This window comes from Momordica charantia (assembly GCF_013281855.1).
Source record: "Momordica charantia cultivar OHB3-1 chromosome 2 unlocalized genomic scaffold, Mcharantia_2.0 BLBB01000002.1, whole genome shotgun sequence".
Lineage (NCBI taxonomy): Eukaryota > Viridiplantae > Streptophyta > Magnoliopsida > Cucurbitales > Cucurbitaceae > Momordica > Momordica charantia.
Genome location: NW_028275160.1, coordinates 6,947,414 through 6,974,818, shown reverse-complemented (window position 1 = coordinate 6,974,818; position 27,405 = coordinate 6,947,414). Strand labels below are relative to the sequence as shown.

The 27,405-nt window shown below is 35.3% G+C and overlaps 3 protein-coding genes across 8 annotated transcripts; 1 reads left to right on the top strand and 2 right to left on the bottom strand.

The window, feature by feature from the left end:
- Window positions 1-528: 528 nt before the first annotated feature.
- Window positions 529-10,643, top strand: LOC111015534 (Urb2/Npa2 family protein). 4 transcript variants are annotated; one of them, XM_022290598.2, is made up of 12 exons: window positions 529-1,092; window positions 1,204-2,851; window positions 3,020-4,453; window positions 4,668-4,800; window positions 4,885-5,035; window positions 5,364-5,593; window positions 5,780-7,066; window positions 7,826-8,255; window positions 8,886-9,048; window positions 9,754-9,857; window positions 10,140-10,231; window positions 10,303-10,643. In XM_022290598.2, the coding sequence occupies exons 1-12, from the start codon at window positions 812-814 to the stop codon at window positions 10,377-10,379; spliced, it is 6,030 nt and encodes a 2,009-aa protein (XP_022146290.1). In that variant the 5' UTR covers window positions 529-811; the 3' UTR covers window positions 10,380-10,643. The 4 variants fall into 4 exon arrangements, with proteins under 4 accessions (XP_022146290.1, XP_022146289.1, XP_022146288.1 ...); XM_022290597.2 differs by having other exon boundaries at window positions 4,888-5,035; window positions 5,364-7,066; XM_022290596.2 differs by having other exon boundaries at window positions 5,364-7,066.
- A 5,038-nt stretch (window positions 10,644-15,681) lies between these two features.
- Window positions 15,682-19,955, bottom strand: TIM (triosephosphate isomerase). Its single transcript, XM_022290501.2, has 9 exons — window positions 19,666-19,955; window positions 19,124-19,150; window positions 18,261-18,330; window positions 17,631-17,754; window positions 16,914-16,998; window positions 16,691-16,823; window positions 16,403-16,576; window positions 16,142-16,224; window positions 15,682-16,025 (listed from the first exon to the last, which is right to left on the bottom strand). The coding sequence occupies exons 1-9, from the start codon at window positions 19,831-19,833 to the stop codon at window positions 15,969-15,971; spliced, it is 921 nt and encodes a 306-aa protein (XP_022146193.1). The 5' UTR covers window positions 19,834-19,955; the 3' UTR covers window positions 15,682-15,968.
- A 1,090-nt stretch (window positions 19,956-21,045) lies between these two features.
- Window positions 21,046-25,084, bottom strand: BHLH121 (basic helix-loop-helix (bHLH) DNA-binding superfamily protein). 3 transcript variants are annotated; one of them, XR_002602054.2, is made up of 6 exons: window positions 24,772-25,083; window positions 23,951-24,066; window positions 22,917-23,044; window positions 22,334-22,813; window positions 21,723-22,222; window positions 21,046-21,624 (listed from the first exon to the last, which is right to left on the bottom strand). XR_002602054.2 is itself a non-coding variant. In XM_022290512.2 (5 exons), exons 1-5 carry the CDS (start codon window positions 24,888-24,890, stop codon window positions 21,619-21,621), a joined length of 849 nt encoding a protein of 282 aa, XP_022146204.1. In that variant the 5' UTR covers window positions 24,891-25,084; the 3' UTR covers window positions 21,046-21,618. The 3 variants fall into 3 exon arrangements, 2 of the variants coding, with proteins under 2 accessions (XP_022146204.1, XP_022146203.1); XM_022290512.2 differs by lacking the exon at window positions 21,723-22,222 and having other exon boundaries at window positions 24,772-25,084; XM_022290511.2 differs by having other exon boundaries at window positions 21,046-22,222.
- Window positions 25,085-27,405: the final 2,321 nt, after the last annotated feature.

Genomic DNA, 27,405 nt, shown 5'->3' with positions numbered 1-27,405 from the left:
AATTACAAATATTTTATAAGATTCAAATTCACGACTTTTTGGTCAGAGATAAGTGTCTTAATCAATTGAACTATGTTCACACTGGCATAAATAATTTAAAGCATACTACATAAATAATACTAATAATTTATATTATTTATTAGAACGTTTTCACCTTACAAATGAGGTTTACAAAGTTGTTGGTGTGAGTTTAGCTCGAGTAGGTGATGCACTCGCCTCGGACCAAAACCAAAACCATGAGTTCACCCACGTGTTTTTGTATTGAAAGGAAAAAGATTACAACGTTTACAAGAATAGGTAAAATGATTAAAAAAAACAAGAATAGGTAAAAGAATTACACATTTGCCGATTGAATTTTCTACCAAAGAGGCTGATATATTTGAGAAAAGGGAAAAAATTACCAAATTTTTTTTTACAAGGCAAATGAGTTGAACCGGACCAACCCGACTACGATCGGTTCGACCCGGGTGTACAATCCGGTTCGATTATATAGCGCCCTAGCCCGATTACCCGCGTTCGCGCCTCCGATTACTCGTCTCTCTGTTTTACTCTACTTTCCAAACTTGTGCTTCCATGCTTTCGAGCTTCCTGGTTTTCTGTTCGTCTTCTCGGTGAAGAAAAATGTCTTTTGGAAGAACAAAATATAGTTCAGAGGAAGAAAGGACTCTTGCCAGAGCACTGGTTTGAATTGGCACACTGAGTACACTACTGGGATGATATTGAAGTCGGAATATTACTTCGTTTACTGAAGCATACCAAATCTCAAGCATTCGTTTCATTCACAGCGCAGTTTCAAGGAAATCTAGCAGTGATGAAGAGGAATTCGTTAATGGAAGTTTCCGAGCTAGAGACTAAAGAGAAGAATCCAAAGATGAAGAATAAGAAGAGGAAGCTAAAGAGTCCTCAAAAAGCCGAGAGGCCTCCTAAGTCTGCCCGGGTTATCATTCCACTGGAAGAGGAAGTTGTAGATGAACCAGGACGGGTTGAGAAGTCGGAACAGAGGGAGTTGTTTCGAGGGTCTGAAGAAGGTCGTCCGTGGAGGAACTTGGAGTTGATTTTCTTGATCCAGAACAAAGAGCTCGACCAACAAAAGTTTGTTTCTCTTTCACGCTATTTCATTGCATGTGTGTTATGATTCAATTCCTTGGTTTTGTTGGAAGCAGCGTGAGCCTTTCTCTAATATTCTTCGGTATTTCAATGCAGGAAGGTCGAAGCAGTTTTCAGCTTTGTCGACTCAAAGCTGAAAGAGGAAGATAAATGTTATGATACAGTAAAAATTTCGCGCTTGATAGTTTTTCTTAGTGATTGGGTGCAATCATTGTTGATATCATTTGAAAAGAAGGCAAAGAATGATGGTGGGAAACATCTTAAGATGGCTATTGAACCGTGCTTGGATTATAGATGCTGGGAGGTTTTTAAATTTTGTTTGGAAGAATCAGTCAAAATGAACATTACTTTGAATCTATCCAGAAACCTTTTACATGCCTTTTGTTTTGTTACAAGAAATGCAATCTCCCTTCTAGATGTGTCCTCGAGCTCAAAAGAAGAGTTATTTGCTGGGGATTGTTTGAAGTTGTACAATTGCGTGCAAGATTGTGTTTCTTTAGTATTTTCATCCCATTTGGGTCTATCCAATGACAATTTAGACGCTTGGATTTCTACCATCGATGCAGTGCTTGAGTTTCTTCACAAAATTCATGTAAATAGCCTTGAAGGTGAAGATGTAGGCATTTTTGCTACGTTATTTTCCCGTATGATGCTTGAGCCTTTTGCTAAATTTTTGTGGATTCACCCCACCAAGAAAACTGGATTTCACAATTTTGTCAATAAACTTCTGGAACCATTACTGCAATTATTGCGTGACTTAAGTCTCAAAGCTGATGGATGTAATCATGGTAGGACAAGAACATTGATGAAGTTACTTGAAGACGTTCTATCTCATGCTTTGTTTCACACAGTTCATATTGATGGGTTTCTGTGCTTGCATGGTTCAGAGAAGGTTACAAAATCCCATGATGAGAAATTAGAAGAGTCTAAAGCACATATGAAGAGCTATCATAGACATTTATTTGATAAAGTGCAAAAACTAGTTGCAGAAAAGAAGTTCTTGGCATTGGGTGCAGTAGGAGAACTGTTTGACGTGCTTGTTGTCAGAGTTAATAAGGTGAAAGGAGCTTCAATGTTGTTTGAGGACACCAAACTGAACAACAAAATGGGATGTTTCGGACATTTGAGGGATGATACATCAAGTCATGCATCACGTGCGCTTCAAGGAAGTGCTGATGGACTCTCAGAAAAAAGCAATTATTCAAGCAGTTTGAGTACAGAAATAAGGAAGTCTCTGTTTGAGTTTTTTGTACAGATTTTGGATCCTTTGCTTCTGACCATTGACCACATTAGTGCTGAAATTAAACTGGGACCAGCCTTGTCGGATGTTTGTTACTTACTCAAATCAATAAATAATCTACTTGCAAGTTTTATGAAGGGAAAGGTGTACTTGAGAACAGAGGATAACTCTGAAGGGGCTTACCTTAATTTCTTAAAAAAGGTTTATGATAAAGTAATGTTTGTTTCCTCTAATTTGTTATCATTATCAAGACACGAGTTAGAAAACAATATAGACCAGGGAGTTTTTGTCTTAGCAGCCAATGAGATACTGGTGACTGTTGGTTATCTTCTGGAAATTGAATATGATGTGATTGGGAATGATTTGGTGAGCTTATGGCTTGTGATTATTTCTTACTCTGCCATTAATCTTTCTTTCACAAGCATACCTGAGCAACACTTGTTGACTTCCAGGATTCAAGAACTTGGATGCCAGCTGGTTGTTTTATATGGTCAGTTACGGCAGGTTAGTATTAAGTCTTGGGATTACCATTTGAAATTTGTCTTGCTTTTCTGTCACATTATCTCTATCGTAATATATATTTTTTGTTTAACCCGTTCTGCTATTTTTCTTTATCAATAATTTAATGTTCAAAACCATGATCATTTCTTTTCTATATGTTTGCTATTGTAGGTCAATATTATTATTTTTGCTTTATGCAAGGCCATGAGGACAGTAATATCAAATGAAGGTGAAAATGAAAAAAGTTATGCTAGCTTTATGACCTCTTTAGGTCATGAAGCTTATGGAAAATCAGTTGGGACGCTAGTCTCTTCACAAGAAATTAAATTTGCAATTCATAAAGCTATTAAATATGTACCAGAAGGGCAAGCGAGTGGAATTATTCAGCAGTTAACTGAGGATGTGACGGAGACTTTAGGATGGCTGAGACTTTGTAATTTGAACTTGAATACAAGAAACAGCAAAAGTTGCTTGAATCTGAAAACTCTGCTTCTTGGAAGAGGGTTGTCTGAAATGTATGCTCTGATGTTGGATTCTCTGATGATCACATCTGGCAATGCTCTCCAAATTGGAACTTCAATTGATAACTTGATTTCAGTCTTACGTCCTTGCATGAGTATTTTGGTTGGACTGCAGTCAGATGGTGCAAAAGAATTTGTCGTCGCTATCATGGAGAAAAAATGTGATGATGTGGTTGCAGATGAAGATAACTGTCAGGGATTTGGAGTGATCAGTCACTGGGTCTTTGTTTTCTTCTTTCGCTTGTACATGTCCTGCCGGAGCCTGTATAGGCAAGCAATTAGTCTGATGCCCCCAGGTTCATCTAGAAAAATGTCAGCAGCGATTGGAGACTCAATGGTAGCCTATTCTGCTTGTGATTGGATGCAGAGGACTGACTGGAGTGATGAAGGATATTTTTCATGGATAATTCAACCTTCAGCTTCTGTTCTTGCTGTTGCCCAATCTATTTGTAGCCTTTATCATCAAGGCACTGATGAAGATTGGTACCCTTTAATTTACGTATTGCTTACCATGGCTCTTCAGAGGTTAGTGGATTTGAATAGGCAGATAGACTCTCTCGAATATTTGCACCAGAGAAATGAGAATCTAATGCAGGTTGAGGTGCTTGGTGATGATGACTTGTCAGTGTTACGGAAAAAGAGCAAAAAGTTTGGAAGGCTCGTCTCAGTTTTGCAAAAGGAAGCAGCAGATCTTACTGATTTCATGATGAGCCATTTATCTTTAATAGCTAAACGCCAAATTTTGAATCCGGCTAAAATTGCAACTTCAAATGAAAAGTGTATTGAAACACTTGATGAGATCGATGATTGGGACTTTAGTATTTGTAGCATGAATAAAAGGTCATTTCCCACAGCAGTTTGGTGGGTTGTTTGCCAGAATGTTGATATTTGGGCCATTCATGCTGCTAAGAAGAAGTTAAAAATGTTCCTTTCTTTTTTAATTCGTACGTCCCATCCCTTCTTAACAAGCAATGATATGAAGATTGAATCGCAACAAAACGATGGATGTCAGCAGCTAAATAAAGTGTCTCTGCAACAAATTTCTTCATCTGTACTAAGTGACCCCATCTTTTATGAACAAAGAGTAAGACACTGAATAAATGCTACTCACCCTCTCCATCTCTCTCTGTTTCTCAAACAATACTTTTTATTCTTTAGTTTTGATTTCCACAAGATTGTTAATGTCTTTTGAAGGTCTCGTTTTCGTCATTACCTTTCCATCTATTTTCTTTTCCAAATTTCCTAGTGTTTATGGAGTTTAATTTATCAGATGATGGCAATACTATCTATTCTATTAGTTTGTCTGCAGGTTTATGCCATCAAGGTTTTGCCATGAGTTGAAGGCAACGGTATTACCATCTTTTCATGATATTAGTACGAGTTCAGCTGATTGGATGGAGGTGATAGCCACACTTGAGCTCTCAACTACAGGTATTTGTGTTGGCAAACGTACTCCTGATGATTATTCTCCCCTTGCCAAACCAGTTAGTAATTCTTCTGATATGTTTCACGCAGAAGATTGCCAATCGAAAAGTGATTCACCTCCAAGCAATGTGAGATTCAGAGCTTGTCAACATTTTATTAACCTTTTATGTTGGATGCCAAAAGGGAATATTAGTTCAAGGTCTTTTTCCCTTTATACGACAAATGTTCTCGAACTTGAAAGGTATACTTTACTTCTATATCTTCCTTGCACTCTCTCTTCTTATCAGTGGTGCCTGACTGGAAATATTTTTTCCAATCTTGTACACTGTATCTAATATAATGTTTCTTAGTTTGCAGGATAATATAGAACTCGCTCTTCTAGAGTAAGGTGCATCTTATTTGTCATGGCCTAATCTATACTATTAATTAGACCAAAAATGATATAATAATAAAACAATTATCTCTCTAGAGAATCTTAGAAGCTGGTTTGTTTTGTAGCTTCTTCTTGGAGTGTCGTAGTCAAGAGCCTTTGAAATTTATTTTCGTTTTACTTCTCTTTTGTTTTCCAGGCAATTGGTGTTAGATAGTCAGACTACTTTATGTTCTGAAAATCAATTTGAGCTCCTCAAATTGTTTGCATCTTGCCGGAAGGCCTTGAAATATATATTTACGGCTTACTACGAGGCTGGCGATAGGCAAAGCTCATCTACTCCAGTTCCATCTGAAAATCAATTTCCTGTTTCATGGCTTTTCAAGTCTGTATCAATTGTTAATCAGCTTCAAGATGCTTCTTCAGGAGGTAGTGACAGACAAATTAAGGATATCATCTTTTCATTGATGGATCATACATCATACTTGTTTTTAACGACTAGCAAATATCAATTTAAGAATGCTCTCCGCTTAATTGTAATTGACAACAAACCCTGCATGGAGCAACCCGAGAATGTTAGCCATGAACTAAACGATGGAGATGATCTATTTTTAGGTTCCAATCGCTGTTTGGAAGCGTGCAATAGTGCAATCCAAATGACTATCAGTCTGAAGGAACAGGTGGAGAGTGAACTTATCTATCTGAAGAAGTCTAATGTTACGGTTGGAGATGGTAAAAACAGAGGCAATATGTATAAAGTTTATTCTCTAGCTTCTTGCCTGAATGGATTTTTGTGGGGCCTAGCATCTGCCGAGGATGACACTGATTTGAGGAATAGTAACCGTCACACGAGATCAATGAAGTTGAAATGTGAATTTAGTTCCCAACTTAACCTTTGCATAAATGCAATTTCGGAACTATTAGGTCTTATCTTGGAAATGTTTCTTGATAGAGACAGTCAACGGCCCCAAAAATTGTGTGATTATCAAACTTCTCAAGACTTTTTGGGTGTGAATGAGCCCTCTGGTAAGGGCCCTAGCTCCGAGGTTGATACATCATGTAGTAAATATCAGAAATTGGAATCTTCTCAAAGTGATGATGACAATAAAAATACTAGCTTAAAGAGAAAAAGGTTGAAATTGGGAAATAAAAGCAGTGTTGCCTCTATTCTCAGTGAGGCTAACTTAATTGAGATGCAATCTTTGAACAAACCTTTTCTGCGAGGGCTGTTGAAAGGTTCCTATCCTGAAGCAGCATTTGCACTCAAACAGCTATTTCTTGCTGCTTCAGTCATTTTAAGATTGCATATGAAATATGATAGCATTCCTTTGTCATCAAGTTCTATGGCCATCCTAATTAGCATTTCACGATTCTTGTTGCTAAAATTTGTGGATATGGTTGAAGTGCCACAGCCCTTTTTGCTTACTTGCTTGGATGGTGTTCTAAAGTATCTTGAGGGATTAGGTCATCTGTTTCCTTTTGCTGATCCTATGCAATCCAGAAATCTATATTCCAACCTTATAAATCTACATTTGCAAGCTATAGGAAAGTGCATATCTCTACAAGGAAAAAGAGCTACTTTAACATCCCATGATACAGAGTCCACTACAAAGACTCTTGATGGTCACTTATGTTTGTTCGAAGAATCATCTTTTCCCAGAATCTACTACATAGATCAATTTAAAAGTTCATTGAGAATGTCTTTCAAAGTGTTCATAAGGAAAGCCTCAGAGTTGCATCTCTTATCTGCAATTCAGGCTATAGAGAGAGCCCTAGTTGGAGTGCAGGAAGGTTGTACAGCAATATATGAATTATATTCCGGAAGTGAAGATGGGGGAAGGTGTTCCTCTATTGTTGCAGCTGGTGTTGAATGCTTGGATTTGGTTCTTGAATTTGCTTCAGGTAATTTTAAATCAACATATTGTTCAAGAGAAAATCTGATCCTGTACCATGTGCTGTATTTTTTTGACATATTCCTTAAGGGGTCAACTCAAATTTCTTCCTCTTCTTCGTTTTTCCAGTGTTTAAAGTGGACCGTCTTATTAGATGTTTTCAGCATGTGCAGCACAATGTTTATGCATTTTTAGTTGTATGTTAGTTACTTTTTCGTGGTCACGCATGTTGCATTACCTGTATGTTTTTTAACCAGAAACAAATTTTTAATCGATATACTAAAAGAGAGAAAAAAGTTCAAGAATGCAAATCCCCTAGAAGAGCAAGTAACCAACAAAGTAAAATGTCCAGAATTACCAAAACAAAATGCCCAAGGGAAAATCAAACAAACAAATATCCAACGAGTAGAACCGCAAAGACCAAAGAGCTACTTTAGCTAAACCCCTATCTGACAAAAAAAAACAGCATCTAACCCACTATTTGAAGGACAAAACTTTGGGAGAGAAAACCATGAAGAATCCAACAAGAGAAACTGCATCAACGACGTTGAAGCTTATAAACACCTCGAAGAAACAATGAAAACTAAACCCCTAATCAGACAAGGGACCTGTTCCTGTTGCATTACCTGTATATGAGAGCAACGAAGCGTAAAGATTATCATTTCAAAATAATTGTGTCATGCAACTCAAGCTTCAATGTCTGGGGGGCTGATTAACCAATCTTAATTTATTTTATTTGATTTGTCTTTTGTCACTCCCTCTTTTTCAGGACGCAAGTGCTTGAGTGTGGTTAAAAGACACATTCAGAGCTTAATTGCTGGTCTGTTTAGCATAGTTCTGCACTTGCAGACTCCACAAATTTTCTATTCAAGAATGATTGACACGAAAAACAAGAGTGATCCAGATCCTGGTTCAGTCATTCTTATGTCTGTTGAAGTGCTCACAAGAGTTTCGGGAAAGCATGCTCTTTTCCAAATGAATGCTTGGCATGTAGCAGAGTGTTTACGCATTCCTGCAGCAGTTTTTGAAGATTTTTCTCTTAAGCTCCAAGGACAATCAGAAAATTTCGTTATCTCAGCTCGGGAAGTCTCCAATGTAGTTGTAACCACAAGTAATTCAATTATAGACAGACAATTCTTAATAGATATTTTTGCTGCCAGCTGCCGCTTACTATATACTGTTATCAGGCACCATAAAAGGTATGATGTCATGTAGTATAAAAAATTTATTCGTGAAGGCAATTACTGGTATCTCTATCTTCAGAGTTGTAATATTTTTCTTTTGTTTGATCATTCTTTATTGGTGATTTATTCTTGCCTGATGATTGGATACAGTACTGGTTAGTTGATGTTTCACGGCATGTGTTATGCTTGAAATTATGCTGTAGTTCATTTAACTACATAAAGCACCATTTATTCCAGTTTGAACAATTGATTGGCAGAACCTAATACTTCAATGGTTTTTATTTATAATCTTGTCTTGTCAAGTTAGAAGCATGAAAAGAGTCGCTTTCTAATGTTTAGCTAGTTGTAATTCAGAACTTTGATATTACTCGTCTAATAACTCATGGTGATATCTGTATATTGCTTAGACCTCAAGGAAACAGTTGTACAACCAATAGAACATATCCTGTTCCAGTAAGGTCGTATATCTGTATATTGCTATAGCCGTTTATTGTTACCTTTTTTCCCTCTACTGTACGTGAGTTTTATGTTTCTTGAATCAAAGTGATATTTGTTGTGGGAGTCCGTTTTGATTGTTATACTGTGCCCTTCCCTTCAAACCTTTAATATTCCATATGATCTAACTAAGTTCTTCGTTATTTATAGTGAGTGCAAGCGTTGCATTGCACAACTACTAGCATCGGTGTCTGTTCTTCTTCATTCCCTTGAAAGAGTAGGTCCGGCTCCGGATACCATGGGTGGTTACTTTTCATGGAAAGTAGATGAGGGAGTAAAATGTGCTTGTTTCCTCCGAAGGATTTATGAAGAGGTTTGATGTTTCCATCAATATTTCTTAATAATTTTGTATTACTTTAAGTTTTCAGCCTGAATAGCATCATAGTTTATGCAATTCTTCTGTTTCATTGCCAAGATTAATTCTTTTATGTTTCATAGCGAGTTGGGAAATGAAGCCTTCATACGTTTAGCTACTTTTGAACAAATTCTTTCATGCGATTTTATGAGAGTGTAAGCTTGTCTGGCTGCTATAGTTTCACTTTTACCAATCATGTATTAACAGGATTAAGATGTTCTGAGCCATTGGACCCTCTGTAATAGAATGTTCTGAGCAACAATGGGTATTTAAGATGGATGATTTTTTTTTTTGCCTGAAGACAAATGGACTAGTTTTTTTTTTTGGCAAGAACTGTATTATATGGGAAATTTTCGTGGCAGGCCTATCATGAAGTCTATGTATTCCTTCCCAGAAAATGTTATTGGCGAACTTTAGACCCTTTAAACCTGTTGGAATTCTATTTAATAACAAATGAACATGTGGTCGGTTACATCGTAAAAAAATTTCCTATCAGTTTAGCTATAAAAAGACTCATGGTAATTAGATCAATAATAAAAATCTTCCCTTTAGACTTGTTAATATCACATACTAATCAAAGTTTTACTCTGATATTAAATGAAGTTGTATCATCTCTTTTCATTCGTCCAATTGACATACCCTTTTTCTGCTTCCATGACACAGATAAGACAGCAGCGGGATATCATAGGGCAGCACAGTTCCCTGTTTCTTTCAAATTACATATGGGTTTATTCAGGATTCGGTCCCCTTAAATCCGGGATTATAAGGTTTGAATCCTTAAACTGAATCCTTAAACTTTTATGAAACAAAATTTTCAGCAAATTATAGTTCGATGTTCTTACAAATATGATGTATAATGAATCATTTGTCACGACAATATGACATGAACAGCTGCTGATCTTACTAAAATGTAAAACTATTGAGAAAGTCAAGGAAGGCTATTTCCCTAGATACTCATCTATTTCTGATTTTGATAACCTTTTTCTTGAGCATATTACAAGATTGGCAAGTGAATGCTTATGATCCAAAATTTGACGATTCTGCTGCAGGGAAATCGATGAAGCATTAAGGCCTGGTGTCTATGCTCTTATAGATGCTTGTTCAGCAGAGGATCTTCAATATCTTCACACTGTATTTGGCGGTAAGTATCGTGGTTTTTCTATAGGACGATTCAAAAAGTTCACATTACTCATTTTGGCGTTGTTTCTGCAGAAGGTCCGTGTAGAAACACTCTGGCAACCTTGCAGCAGGATTACAAACAATTTTTCCAGTATGAAGGAAAAGTCTGATTATGATGAGATTGAACTCTTTTACTTTCTGATATCATATCTAGCAAGAAAAAAGTTCGAAGGGGGGGCTGTTTGATTGGAGAACATTGCCTACCACACAGTTCTCCGGTAAAGTAGATGCCTTAACCATCTGTGATTTTTTGTGTAAATAAATTAAAATGATCGCCCTATCTTTTTTATTAACTGTATTTTATTTCAATCTCTATTTTTTTCTCCATTTTTTTTAACCAGATGACAGTTATTTCAATCTCTATTTGTGTGTCATAGCTCTTATATTAGATCAGGCAGATTCCCATTTTATTAATGATAGAAGTTTTCGAGGGTCAAACTCGCAATTTATTTTATTATGTAATCTATGAAAAATCATAAGTTGTTTAATTGTTTTCAATTCAGAAAATTCGCGAGTTTATGAACAATAATTTTAATTTATACTACCAAAGTCCAAACCATCAATGTTGTGTCTGTATATCATTAAGTTTCTGGGGTTTTTTTTTCTTCTAAGTATCAACTTCAAGGATGTATAAAACTAGTCCAAATTGATAGTCCATATCAAAATTGGCCAAACCATTGGTTTTCAAAATTTTAAAATGGGGATTTTTTTTTTCTTCTTTTTTTGAGGTTCTAACCCGACCTAAATAGATTCACTAAAAAAAAGTAGAAATACTAAAAAAAATTTATTGTTGAAGTCAACTTTTAATAAATAATCTTCTTCAATGTACGCGTTGGAACTTGGAAGTATGCCCCAATCCCCTTTTTAGTTTCACTTCAATGAGGGGTTTTTTTGGTCATGTAATTCTTATTTGTTTTTCTCATCATTAGTAAATAACTAAATAAATAATCTTCTTAAAGAGCTTATAGAGTTTTTTAATTGTTTATTTACATTGAGTCATTCATAATTAGATTATGTAAAACAAAAAACAAAAAACAATAGAAAACAGAAACAGTATTTTGTTATTTTATGTAGTCAAATTTACTATTGTTATTATTTTTTGTTTTGTTAATTGCTGGCATCATCGATTGTTTTTTAACCATAATTTGATTGTTATACTTTTAAATTATATAAAATATATACCTCCACTATTTTTTAAATTTTTTTTATATAAACTGACTTAAAATTTCAATAATATGTGATAAATTGAAAAAATTGAAAATAAACAAAGAGAAATTCCAAGAAAGAGAAAAGTAAACACAGAAACACCATTCATGGAAACTTCATAATTGATCAACCCCTCCCCTCCGACGTCCCAATTCTCATTGTTTTTTGTTTTGGCAAAGGACACGTGTCCTGATTTTTTTTCCTTCCATAGGCCATGTGATAGTGAACATTGTCTCTTGTCATGACAAATCAAAACCCATGACAATAATAATATTTCAACACTATTTTCGTGTCAATACTTTTGGTTGTTATTATAATTTCAAGATATCTATTTTGGTCTCGATAATTTTTAGTTTTCGTCTATTTTAGTACTTGTACTTTTTTTATATCCGTATGTTCAGATTAGATGCGCGGACCTTGACTAATCATGGACCAATTATCTAACCCTACTACATTTGGTTGACAAGAAAATTCATAAGATATTAAATTTTAGGTAGGTGAACAGTTTGAACACAACTCTTTACTATTCACATAAACCCTTATTGGCCACTAGAACATTCCATGATAGTTTTTAGTACTTAAAAGGGTATGTTGTAGTTCCTATACTTTTAAACAATTTTATTTTTTTATATCATTTTCCACCACAATTTTAACATAATACTCTATTCAATAAATCTCATGAAACATAAAAATATAAATATAAAAATTAAAATCAACTAGAATTAAAATACATCAACTAAAATAAACATAATTTAGACCTAATAATAATAATCAAATAAATTGTTAAAGGGAGCGTCCACTAGTTAAGATATTATCTCTAACTCCGACCATAGTGAACTTAAATATTTATTCAATGTGCTTGTACTAAAAAAACGAAACAAATACGTAAATGAAGAGAAAAAAAAAAGTAGCAAACAAATTAGGAAATGGGAAAATGGAAATAGCCGACGCAACTTCATTTGATAGGGGCTACTGCTAACGCGTTCCACCACGGCATCATCAGAGTCTTCCCCTTCCGCTATAAATTCCACTCCCTCTCTCTCTTCTCTTCCATTTTCCTGTTAATCAATCGCCATTGTTGACGACGAGAGAGATCGCAGAAGCTCCTCCAATGACTTATTGCTATGGATGTACTCCCCGCCCTTCCGCTCCTCTGCCGTATCCTATCCTCGTTCTTCTCGCCGTAGTCTCCATCTTGATCGGATTGTCCTCCCTTTTCCCCTCCGAGGGCATCGACTTCTCCGAATTCCAAATCAATTGGCCTCTTCTCGCCGTGCCGGTAACTATTCTTGTTCTCGTTCGCTGCTTGTCGTCCATGGATTCTTCCTCTTCCAGGTACTATGGCTGCGCTTGTAATCGGGGGGGCTGGAAGACGACGCACTGTCGGTGCGGCCATGGCTCCTGGTAGCTAGCTTTAATTTAATTGATATGATTGTCGTGTAAATTGTAGTTCGGTGTTTAATTTATATGTGATGCCTGTTTTGGTTGTGGAAGAAGAAGAGATTACGCTGATGATCGTGATAAAGGATCGGATATATGATCGAGTATTGCTGAAATAATGGTAAGGATTGAAGATGTATGATGATCCGAGTTTATTCTTCGTTGAAATGTGAAGCAGAGATAGTTTAATCGAGTTATTTTCGATCAGTTTTCATCTTGGTTTGTGTGGTTTAGAGATGAAATTCATCAACTCTTGACCTTGAACTTTCTGGATTTTAATCCGGTTCTGAAAAATGATAGTAAATGAAGGATCTTAGTTATAATTATAAATTGAAGTCCGGTGTTTTGAGAATTTTAATTAGGTATTTTGATTATTTGTGTCAAATCACTTGAATTTGGTTAACAATACTGTCACATCAAATCAATTCAACTAAAATTTCTTAACTTTTAAAGATTAGATTGACATGATGTTAACAATAAGCTAATTATATTAATAATTTAATTTAAGAAGGAAAACAGAAGGCAATAAATTTACTTTAGTCAATACCAATCGCATAAGTTTTTAATGGCAAACTAAAGAATTGAATATGAGAGCTGAATTGATAAAATAACATTGTTGTAGCTTTCTACGGGAAATAAAACTATTAAAAGATTTGTATTATTAGAATCTTAATGAAATCCTCCTTTGATATTTTACTTCATACAATTCTCTTTTGAAAAGAGGATTATGTTCATGACCCAAGAATCCAAATGACTTTTTAAAATATGATATCTCTATTGAAGAAAAATCCAGCCTGCATAAAAGTATAATTATGACTTAAAGAAACAAGGGCTAAACTAAACTTGAAAATGAAGCCAATTGGTAATGAGTCAATTCAGTCACATTCAACAAAAAAAAAAAAAAAAAAGAAGTTGGTATGAGAAAAAAGAAAAATAAAAAAAGGTGGGTGGTGGATGGAATCAATTGACATTAAAATAATGGATATGTTGGTAACGTTTGAGTGGCTCATAGAAAGTTTTCTTCCATATTGGAAACGCAAATATCAGACGAATTGATAATAATAATCTTCATCTTCGAGGTTGAATTGAAAAAGACTTTGGTTCATATAAATGTTTCATCTAAAACTATAGTATCGACGATCTTGATAAAAACAAATACATACAGCAAGATGTAAAGTGATGTAGATAAATACATAGTTGAGTAAGCCTTTATATCAAATTATAGGTTGAAACCTTCGTCTCTTTATTTGCAAGCTAATGTTAAGAAAGTTAACTTTTTACATTTTAAGATTTAAGATATTATTTTAGTTGATAATGATAAATAGGAAAAGATGGGGATAATTCTGTTAAATTTTTATGGATCTATGTGAAGTTTAATCACAAATAATTTCACGCGTTAAATTAGAGGAACTAACAAATGTTATTTGACCTTTCAAAGGTGTTATTTTTCAAGTAAAACTCCACGTTTGCTTTTTTAAGGAAAAAAAATGGAAACGAATGTTATAAAAACTAACCAAACTTTATAAGAAATTTCCTGGATGTACTCCTGTTTGAAGGCTGCAATTAAATGTCACAAGATTTGTAGGATTCACCAGAATTCCTGAGAGATTATTCAAACAACCTTCAACCGAACGAGGGTAGGAAATAAAGCAAAACCAGAACGAGAGGGACCAAAATAGCGATGGTCCATGGCGAGGCACCCCGATTAGTCGACTCGGTTGCGAGTCGCCGGAATCGGAAGTTGATCAGTCCACCAGTGGAATATAAAGACATGAAGAAAATCACCAAGATTGGCAGCAAGAAGAGAAGCAGCTGGAAATTGGCAGCTGAGCGATACATTTGAGTTTCAGCACCTGTGAACTGAGAGAAGCAAAGCAAGACAATAACAATGCCAAAGATTGTGAGCAATTGAGGTGATGGAGAAGAAACAGAGCCTAGGGTTTGGCCTGCCCATCCCTGCTTCCACTCTGGACCCCTCCTCTTTGGATACAACCAATCCATCTCTCTCTCTCTCTCTCTCTCTCTCTCTCTCTCTCTCTCTCTCTCTCCCACGCCTCTTCCTTTCTCTCACTTCAAAATTCTACACTGCCATGAAATACAGAGGAAAGCGGGTTGGTTTTGGGATATATTCTTTGAGTGTTGCCTCAGCAAAGGTAACCATGGTCATGGACATGCCCCATTGGACACTCAAGTTCTTGATGCCAAATTTACATTCTAATTAAGTAACAAGGAACCTTTCTTCGAGGCGAGTTTCTAAAGAAGTTTAGAGTAAAAGAAAATAGATTTAAGAAACAGCAGCATCTCTCAAATGAACTGTGTTTCATTCTCATTGCCAAACTTCCTTTTAACTATCTCCCAGGTTTCCCACATATCAAAAAACTATTGACCGACTGTATAAATCTAAAATGTGAATGAAAAACAAAAAATAGGAACGTCACCAAACAAGATATCAGTTTGCAGCTTCTATCCCTAAATCTTGCCTTTGCTCTCCTCTCCCAGAGCTCGGGTCCAAGCTAACACATCTTGCTCTTGCTCTCTAGTCTCTTCTAATTTGTTCCCCGAGCAAAGAATCGTTACCTAGACGTATGTGATTGACTAGTCATTCTATCTATCCAAACCACCACTTAGGCTCTACACTGTTATGGAAGTCTAAAAGCCAAAACGAACATAGTTCAGTAGTAATTAACATATACCTCCAAGAGATTGCGAGTTCGATTCCCACCCCATATGTTGTACTCCAAAAAAAATTTTATGGAAGTCTAAAAATTGAGAAAGACGGGTAGAACTCTTATTAGTAAAAATTGAGAAATATGGGTAGAACTCTTATTAGGTGGACATATTCCGATCCAACAATTTCTGTACTCTAGTGTTGTATAGCAAAGTAGCCTCAGAAATACAACATAAGGATATAATTTTCTTCCTTTTTAATTGAACAAAGAACCTGAAACACGCTGAAAACTTGATTAGCATGAAAAAGAGCCAAAGGATATTGTAAACACAAAACATTGCCACCCTCTCCTCTTGCGCTTTGACATCAGAAACTCCTAAAATTTTCAAGCAACAACTTTCTTGGCGGCTACAGAATTAACAATCGTTCCAAATTCAGGACCCTGCGATTTCAACATGGAAAAAAGGTTGAGATGCTGAACTTAGTGTTTGATTCACTAAATTTTCTTCTACAAAACATTAGAAATGCGAAAGGGATAAGGACTAAGGAGAAATGCACCTTCAACGAAGCACCTCCAACTAGAAATCCATCTATATCCTCTTTTTTTGCAAGCTCAGCACAATTACTTCCATTCACAGATCCTAACAATAACATCATTTCTTAGACATGTGAGGCGCTCCAGATTGTTACTCATAAATCACAATGGCAATGTTAAGAAACATGGACTTCACAATAACTTGTTAACACAAGTAAATTTATTTCTACAATGGCCATAAGTTGACTAGTAAATTACAGAATACAAATGAAAGTTGCAGTTACCTCCATAAATAATTCGTGTTTTAGATGCAACTTCTGGTGAGATATTCTTCTTAAGCCAATCACGAACTGCTGCATGCACTTCCTGTGCTTGCTCGGGTGTAGCCACTTTGCCAGTCCCAATTGCCCATACAGGCTCATATGCAATAACAACACCATCCCAACTTGGAATAGCATCTGCAGTCAACAGGAACAACTGAAGTTACAGAAAACTCTATCACTTTTCTGATCTCGGATCAGTGACTTCATAACCATCATGAAAGTGAAATAAGGAATGAGCCAGCAATTTGCCTGCAAAAGCTTTCAATTGTTGAAAGCACACATCAAAAGTTTTCCCAGCTTCCCTTTCCTCTAGTAATTCCCCAATGCAGGCTATTACTCCAAGACCCTCACTCAAGGCGTAGGCAGCCTTCTTTCCTATAAACTATAGTTGCCAGAGCATCAGTCAGCATTGGAGAGAATCAGCTTGAACATCGATTGGAAACCACTTAAAGCTCAATTTCAAAACATTCACCTGGTCATCTTCACCAATGATATGTCTCCGCTCAGAGTGCCCAAGGATAACCCACTTGCAGCCTATATCTTTCAATTGTTCAACGCTGCAGTGCACACAATATTTTTTTAACAATGCTAAGATCTGACATATAATTGTATGCGGAAAAACACAAAACACACATTTATACGAAAAACCCCAAGTATGAGTTCCAAAGAAAAAGACAAACACAAGCTTAGTGGGCGTCAGATGAAAACAACAATTAGATCAATCATAACCTTACTTCCCAAAAAACTTCCCTGGAAGAGGCGAAACCCTCAAAAAAGTAATCATTAACTATTGAAATTAAATAAAATTATAAGTTTAAGCTATCTAATTTATAAACATCTAAATCTCTTAGGGAGTCGTGTATTTCTAAAACTCCTCAATTTTGAAAACGAAAATTTATAAACTCTACAACTAAAAGCAGTTCAAGATTTTAAGTATCATCAAATCAAACACTAGTATTCTAGTGTTCAATATTGTCATAATCTCATTTGCAGATCACGAAGCAAGCACACTTAAGTTGTTATCATCGTCAAATGCAGTACAATCAAGAGTTTACATGCACTGAACATAATTTTTCAGAAAACTTTATGTTAGAAAAATAATCAACAGCAATAGAAGTTGAATTAAGATAGCAAATTTTTAACGGTCCTCGAGAATTAAAATGTGCTCATTGAGAGGAACCCAAATAACCTGATTTCTCCTGTAAAAGCGCCACCCTTGCTCACCCATGAGTTTTGGGCAGAAATCTCAATCCTAGATGCCAAAGAGCTCTTCACCTGATCAATGTAGACAAATGGAGGTGCTACAACAACATCTGCATTTTCCCACACATATCCGAAGTTATTTATTTTTTTCAAAATAATCTACATAAAAGAGTAGAAAAATGAATATGAAGAGATATTTTTTTATCGAAAACCCAGCTTTCAATATGAAGAGAAAGATGATCAGAATTTAAAACAAAAATGTCATTCATCCTCATCATCAACTCAGATGTAGTAATAATTTAATGTTACCACTTACCAACCTACTAGAACATTTATAAAGGTCTTAGAATAAGTATTATTAAAAAAGGAGGAAGAGGAAACCAATTCAAGTATTAAAGTCAGAAACAAGCTTAAGTTTTCATTCTAATTGAATGAGCTGGTATCAAATGCAACCTTTGTTTTTTAGTAAGCAATAAGCATAGTATACATTACAGGAGGGGGAAGATACGCACCCTAAAACTTGACCTTTGTTTTTTAACTTAAGAACACATACATTGAGTACCAAACAAAATAAGAAGTTTATGACAGGCGTCCTCCAATAACAAACGTAACTTACCAACGTCATCCTCCAACTTTGCATTGTTCAAGTCTGAGACAAGCTTGGCTATAGATTCCTTTGTACCATTCTGAATATTAAAACAAATGGGGAAAGAATCAATACATGTCAATATCAACTTACAAATATATATATACAGCATGGGGAGGGGGGGACATATTAGTAGTTCAATAATCTTGGATCATGGTCAAGCCACAGTGACAGGTAGACATAGATGTCTTTATTTGGGTATTGTAATGGATCCAGTGTACTTTAGACACTTAATAATGCTGAACAAAAAAGGGTTCCTACTGACTAAGTATTTGAAAATAGGAAAGTTGCTTGAATCAAAATAATTCAAAAGTTGTATCTCGTATAGAACTGGGCCAACTGGCAGGAGGGATAGCTTGAACCTAACCAGTTACCAGTTTCAAACTAAAAACCTCATCCCATGAAAATGAAGATAGAGAGACAAAGAAGAACATGATCTATTTTTCTAAGGCTTCTTCTAATTCAAATATTGTACATACGTCCATTTAGTAGTTAACAAGATTTCGTACAAGTTCAAATAAATCAGTTAATACAGGACAGTAGTAAGTGAATATGATATTAGAAAAATGAATGAAAAGATGAAAATTAAAAGTCAACTACGTCCTCATCTATGTTCGACACAAGTTTTCACAGAAAAGCAAACTTCTAGAAATATGGTGATAAGACTTGCGTTCCATGCTAGTGAGATTTTGGCCAGAACAGAAGCGTGGAATGATCTGAAGAGAAATCATAGCACGCATTTACACCGTCCATACACACTTTTTTTGCTTGGCATATAAAATCATCCATCACAAAACTTTAGGTATATGATTATTGATAATGAATATACTTACACATTTCCAGTTTCCACCAACGAAGAACTGCGAATACAGCAAAAGATGAGAATAATTAGAAGTTAGAAAAAAAAAATGCAAATTAGATAGTACAGAATACCGTAAAAACTATGGCCTTATAAATTTAAGTATTAGAGAAAATAAAAAAAATGGAAAAAAAAACATTAAAGATGTGCCAATCAGTATATTCCATGGTTATTCAAAAACGCTAGACGGTTCGAGAGATATGAAACCAAAAAGTTAACAGTAATAATTAAATCTTAAACGTGCCCTAATCACAAGTACGATCAATACATAAACTCGTCAAAGTAATATGTATAGCTTCAATAGATTAGTACTCAAAATTATCGCCTCTTTCGGATTGTCCGCCGCCTACAATTAAATTAAAAAATAAGCAACGATTCCTAATTGCCTCTCCCACTCGTTCTAAGAGATAATAACGAAGTCCAGAATGACGATCGACAGACTAATCTATAGTTCTTGAGGTCGCCGAAACGGCTCGAGCGCAGATCAATAACATATTAATGAGAAAGGTTAAATACCTTGCCGGAGCCAGCCATGGTGAAAACGCCACGGGAACCTTTCCGAGAGGAGGCAAGGCGGATTTGTGAGTGAACGTTCTGAAACAGAGTCTGAGAAATGTCGGACTTGGAGCTGGACAATCGGACTGCTGATAGTTGAGATGCAAGAGAAGTGGACACCACCGCCATGACCGAGCTTAGCTATGGATTATCCTTGAGCCTCCGCTTGCTTCGGCTCTTCTCCGCCGCTATGAGTGACTGAAATGTCTTCTTTTCTTTTCCCTCTGTGGTGTCAGTTGTGGTTCACGATCAGATTAGGTGAGCGTGAGTCAATAAAGTGGACGTCGAAAGCGCGTGTTGTCACTCTCCAGGTACCACCAAACAAACTTTGGTAAGTTAATAATTTCTTTTTATTTAAATCATTTTAAATAGTTTATTTTAAGTTAAATTACAAATTTGGTTTCATAGATTAAGCTTAATTTCAATGGGATTCCTTGAGGTATGATGCACCTAACTTAATTTGGTAAGATATTAACCTTGATGCTTTTTTTTTTTGAACTACGTTGATTGATATTTTAAAAAAATTATAAAAATAAATATTTCATTATTTTTAAATAAATTATAAATTATTAATATTAGTATTATATTCATATTAGTTATATTTCTCTAAATTTTGTCAAACTTATATTTAATACTATTGAAATATCGATTTACCATTTATATCGATTTTAAATGGAAGTCTTCTCTTTCTAATATAATAACATGTGGCAGTGGAATTCGAACTCAACTTTTATCGAGAATAGAGTCTTATCCAATTAAGCTGAATTCAGATGCTTAAAATTTTTAATACGGTAATTTTTTTTTTTACAATAAATTAGGGGTATGGCTATAAAAGTTGGAACCTCCAACCTCTAATACGTATAAAATGGAAAATTTTTTACTCCTTAAAATTAAGGAAAAAACCATTAAATATTCGACAACTTTATTTTTATTTCATTTATCAGCTCGTATCAATTATCAGTAAACCATGTTTATATTTAATTAATGCATGACAGGACATGCCGCTGACAATTAAATGAACACTCGGTAAAAGAGGATGGGGGAGCCAACACAATCACGCGCTCAGCGAGTGATGGAACAATGGCCATTAAAATCATCGTTTTACCATTTGCTGTCCTTCCACGGCAAGAGACTTTGAATAGTGTGCATGTATTGTAACAAATTTATCTATTTATTTATTTTTGGGAAGCTACATTGAGTTTGTTTTTATGCAGAAGTGGGTTGAGTGTCGCTCCAAATTTTTGAAAAAATCGAAAGAATATATTTGACCAGAATTTCAGTGCCCATTTAGACAAGAACCACCTCTCATACATTTTCATTTCATCCAAACGTTGTTCAACATAGCCCAAAACTATGTATATCAAAATTTCATTGATTTAACCTTCACAAAACTATCAAATGTACCAATGGAAACTTATGACATCAAAGATAGGCAAATATCAGTAAAACTCAACGCCCTCCAAAGTTCAAACCTTTAAAACAAAATGCTGCTAGATTATGACCAAGAAGATTTCAAGTCACAAACTAGGGAGCTCCCACTCTGTTGTTTGTACTCTTCTATTTCACCAATGTCCTGTGAACCAGTTAAAACATATCTAGATTTTCACATGCAGCAGAGAAAGCAATATCTGCTTTTGGGCACTCTGGATTTGGATGCCCCTCCACCTCTCATTCAAGACCTTCAAATTTCTGGATAACAGCAGCATTAATGGCCTCTTCCCCACTGTCTCTTTCAGCACTAAAGTCATTCGATTCTTTCCTCGGAATCATTTTCATCCTCTTGGTCTAACTGCTAATGCCCGTTGCAATTGCTCCCTCTTGGTCGAGCTTGAGGCCGTCCAGTCTTGTCTCCTTGATTTGACATAATTCGTTGAAATATCATGTATGTATTCTTTGCATCTAGTGCTCTCACAGTCATTCCTACATGATTTATGAAACCAAATATCTCTGTCACATCGTCTGTCAAGGCATGTAGCATAAGGAAACCAGAAGTATTCAAGAGAAACGAATGGACCCACCATCTTTATAACAGTTAAGCGAATGTAGCAGCGTTGGATTTTTGCAAATAAACAAGTAACTATAGAGACATAACCTAATTGCACAACCATGTACAGGTAGTACATAAGGAGATGATCCAATAAGTGGCTGCTGCAACTTTGGAGACTTCACCAACGAGGTAGAGGTAAGTATGTAATACGTCATAATCTCAGATACTACTAACTTAGTAATGGTCCTTTACATTGCATTGAAGATGATCCACCCCAGTTGCAGATAAGCACTAGTAAGTTTGAGTAAGGTAAGGATCACCAAAATGAAATCAAGGGACTAATTTGGGCGAACCTGCCCCTGTTACGTGCTTCCACATTTATCGATAGATTTATTTACCATTAGCCGTGCTACTAGACGAATTGACCTCTAGACTACAAGATGAAGAACATCTACTTGAAAAACTCTCTTCAGATTTATTATTTTCCTTCCTGCGCATTTTCTTACTGTTTGTTTGTTCAAATGATGTATCCTGCAAATGTACAATACTTAATTAAATGATGACATGGATATGAGTATGCTAACAACAGGCCAGCTTCAGGAGGTTATTACTATTGCTTTGCATTAAACTTGACAAACTAACCTGTTCTGTGGAGGATCCAGGAGTCTTCAACTCCAGGTCCGTTGCAACTTCACTAGAATCTACACTTTTCTCAATCTTGCTTTCACTTGAGGATTTACTACCGGAATCTTGCTTGCTCAAGTTACGAGACTGGTTACCTGGATGAACAAAAGGCGGTGTATTTCGGGAGGACTGCTGCTCAATTACAGAGTTAGGAGTTATGTACGGGACAAAGGTGGAACAAGGATTTGCAATTACCCCCGGATTATGATTTCCGATGAATGGATAAGGCTGCAAGGATGGATGCACAGGAAATGGCCCAGGAGGCATTTGCATTGGCACTGGAAATGGAAAGGGGGGAGGGGCTATGACGACCGAGTGATCCATGGCAGGCCAAGGGTATGTAGCCCTGAGTCTCTGCTGATATTGAGCATTAAGATTCTCAATATCAGATTTGAGCGATGCCTTCTCTTCTCTAAGATCATTCTTTTCCTGAGCTAGCTGCAGTTGAATAAGATTGCATGATGAACTAATACTAGCCATTAGGTATAATATAATCCTCAAATCTTTTTATATAATAGCACATAAAAGAAAGAAAAATCACCTCACGTGATTCTTCGGTTAATGTAGCATTCTCAGTTTTCAATTTGTTAACTTCAGATGTCAGATCCTTTAGCAATTGAATTGTATCCACTAAAATGGTTGCTTTGTCATTTTTGGGCCTACCAGGATCTATGGAGTTATAGATAATATCAAAGTAAGTAATCCTGTGTCCCTAATCCAGAGGGAAATGACTGGACCGATAGCAGCACCAAGAATAATGAATAAAAATACAGAAACACTGTTCATATTCTCGCAACACATAACAATGCTCTCAGCGATTTGTGATAGAGCTAATAGTTATGTCAATTGGTATTGCTTTAGAAAGAAAACTACAAGCTGTGAGAAAAATTAGAAAGGTTTTATGCTCTCCCTTATCTACTCAGCTCACTACCTTCCCTTCCCATGCCTCACACTGAGATATTCTAAAGTTAAACTGGTGGTTGAACAAAAGATGACCCAGTCAGTGAACAAAATACTTCCAACTGTCCCTCCTTTACACAGGTTTTCTCTCCATATACGCATGGCCTCCCCACCAATAAGTTAAATTGGTAAAATGCACGTTCCCTCCTAGCAAAGGTAAAATGCATCAGAGTTTGTTATTCCAAAAAATCTCGTTGTCAAGACATCCTAATTCCTAATAAAGAAATCCAAGGTTGAAAATCAGGGAAATGAGAATGAAACGGCAATGAAGAAAGTCTATCTGCATTAATATAGAGAATATAGCTCCATAGTAGTCAGTAAGAATTTCCAGTGAGTTTTCCCAGTAGAATATTACAGAATCTTCGCACTTAATAATATATTATAAGGGAACAAAGCACATTAAGAGTATGCAACATAATACAATAATATCCACTCTGAAAGCTATAGGTCTCCAAATGATATGTCCATGCTAAACTCAAAAAAGAAGAAGAAGAGGGAAAAGGTGGTGTCAACTTCCATGACGAAAATCAAAGCAAAATGCATAATTGTATAAATACTGGAAGTAGAAATAGAGAAACAGCAATGTGTGATCGCATTAAATTCTTTTCATTTCACCTAAAATATTTCCCAGCTCGAAAAACTGTTCATTTAGTCGGTCCCTTCTTAGTTTCTCTCTGTCAGCCTTCTGAACTTTTCTAGCAGCTGCAGAATCCTTGAACTCCCCCCCAGACCTTTGGCAGCAGATAACAAACATTAATATGATACCCAAAGCCAATTTATATACTCAAGACAATGGAAATACAATTTGAAAACTCGGATAATGAAAATGGAATCATGAAAACAGTCATTCTCTCATAGCATATTTCATCTAAACCATTGAAAATCAGTAGCTAAAATAAACGATTTAATGATAAAAAGGGAAATGGGTCTTGTTCAAACATTATTAAAACTTGTTATACAGCACATATTCTGCAGAAACTGACCCTCTTTCCATATCTTCTGATAAATTCCATAGAGCTAATACGTCAGTACAAGGAATTATGGTCAAGAAATGAGAAGAATGATTCAATTCAAGGATGTTTGAGCTTCAGTGGTACCAATTAGTACCAAATTCAGCCAATAGGTTTCAATATTAATGGTAGCAGATTGAGAAAGTTTTCCCCTAAAGTCAAACCCTCAAGAAAAAACTGTCCAGAAAAAAAAAAAGCCAGCGGCCTGCTTTCAAACTAAGAATGAATTCTTTCCTAAACAAATAATCAAAAACCAGAAAATCATGTCTCCTCTTAACTAGCGGCAAATGTACGGGAAAAGGGGGCCAAAGGACTACACAAAATTAGAGACAAAAAATCAAACAGGCACCCAAACTCTTTCGGGACAATGGAAACACCAGGAGAACAAAAACAAGTTGGATTGGAATGGTGGATTCTTGAACAGACCTGGAACTGGGTTGAGAACGATCTGATTCTGGGCGTCCTGAAAGCTCAGTGCGTGGTACAACAATGGAGGATGCGGCTGGATTTTGAATGAAAGCGTCGCATCGTATCAGTTGATCCATTACTGCTGCCGGAGACAGCCAGTGGATTCTCGTAAAAGCGGCAATTCAGCGTCGAGGCTAACGGTTTGACGACGTCTTCGTAGTTCTTTGAGAATTCAGACGCATTTTCGGTGCAGAAATTTGTTGATAAGGTGTTGCGCAGTGGGGTGATATTGACGCTTGTTGAAATTTCAGCTGATCACAGATGTAATGTGTAGTAATTTTATATTTTTATATAAATTGTAGGATGTAGCCTTTTTCCCTTTTAGTTGCAGTTTTTTTTTTTTTTTTTTATGAAATGCATAAATATATTTTCAAACCTATCAACACCTTTGTAGTTTTACAGACATAGCACCCAACTTGAATTTATTACACACTAATAAAGAGTTATAATGTTACTCAAAATATGTACTTTTGAGTACATGTGGGGATGAGAAATTGTGTGCACAAGTCCTAGTTAATCTTGCCACACATCATTGTTGTCTTCATGTGTTATTAATAAGATGAAAAGAAGTAGAATTAATTAGTGGAATTATTGAAAGGAACTCGACTTACGTAAGGTTACAAGACTTAACCCATTGACTAACATATACAACCAATTTGAAACATATAAACTTCCTCGAACGTCCTCCTTCAAACTAATGGGGGTGTCAACATTCGTTTTGGAAGAAATAAATTGGGAACAATCTAGCATCTGTAAGGAGATCATCAATTAAGCAACGTTAGATATGAATTTGAGACAAAGATCATTGCAGACAACTCTCTCCTGTGGAAGTCAATCTCAATGTGATTTTGTCCAAACATGTGAAAAAAAACTAGAAGCAATAATAATAGAGGATTTATTATTTCAATACAAGGTTGGAGCAAAAGATAAAAATATATGTAAATTTTTACAAAGCCGACGAATCCAAACTAACTCAGCAATAGTGGAAGCAAGAGCACGATATTGTCGGTAGAAAATCGAAATGCAATAGGTTTCTTAACATAAATTTGAGACCAATTTTTTCATAAACTATACTACATAAAAAAATACATCAACTACTATTGTTGGAACTAGTCAAAATAAGAGACAAAACTAGACGTACAATATGTTTATTGACAAGCGGACTACAAATGTCTTCATAGTCAATAAACCTAAGAGTTTAAGATGACAAATTAAAATAAGATTACTCGTTTAATATCTAGCACTCTCCATCACGCGTGAGCTTGAAAACTCGCATGGGAGTGAAAATCAATATTAAATGGAGAGGAAATGACAATGCATATGTTCGAACATAATATCTCATACTCTGATACCATTGGCGCATATTTTGATGCTCATAAAAGCTTAATTAATCTACATACACATCACGTGGATCTTGAAGTATTACTTGTTTATATAATAGAAAGTACAACTAATTAAGGTAATTACATAAAATACCGTTAACTTACACACGATCATAAGAAGTAACAAATTAACAAAAAGAAAAAAAAATACAACTAATATGGAATAATAAACTTCCTCGAACAGATTGAACCTATGATCTATGTCCATGTTGGTGCTCAAATATATGTATTATATTTATTGACATAAAATAACAGTCGTGATATTTTTTTGCCTATGATTTATTTAATATGTTAATATATGATATTACAATTTTTATTGAATTATCTCTTTCAATACTTACGCCAATAAGTTGTCAAATGTTGTATACTGTATACGTCAACATAGATAAGTATCTTATGATAGGAAGTAAATATATTCACTTATTGTAAGCATCTAGTCGTGGAAGTTTTTAGTTGAAATACACTTATTTTTCATGTATTGATCATTTATGGGCAATAACATGTCGTGTGAGATTAAATAAATTTAAAGTTTATAATTTTAGAATAACCAAATTTAAAGTTTTAAATAGAATTTCAATGCATTTTTCAAACCTGTCAAGAAGAGGAAAAAAAGTTTAAAAAAAGAAGCACAGCTACTGTCATGCTCGCAAGTCCCGACGTTTTATTTGAGAGTTCTAAACTTTTGCAATTGAACCAACATAAGTATTAACATTGTATATACCTCATTTTATGATTCATAGATATTAATTGTTTTGTTGCCAACATGATATTAATTCATCGATAATTGATCATGTTTTGATTAAGAGATCATGAATTTAAATTTCCCACCCACTTATACTAAAATAAAGTTGTTTTGTTCGAATATAAAATGTTTAAATAAAATATTACAATGGTTAATATTATTTTTTCTTTTTGAGTAAAATATGTGAGAGTGAAGATTGAATGATGTGTTGTACTAAAAGAAATATATATGTGTGAATTACCATTGAACTATGTTCGTTTATTATTTTGGTGTTAACCTTGCTTTTTTATATTATTCAAACGACAAAAGATATTTTGTCAAATTTGTGTTCTCTTAGTCAGATATAGGTGTTTTATATGCTCGATTTGACACTTAATATATATATATATTTATATATAGATATAGATATATTCATTTTTTATTTTTCCTGCAAATTAGCGACGTCATAAATTTATAAACAGGTTCGAA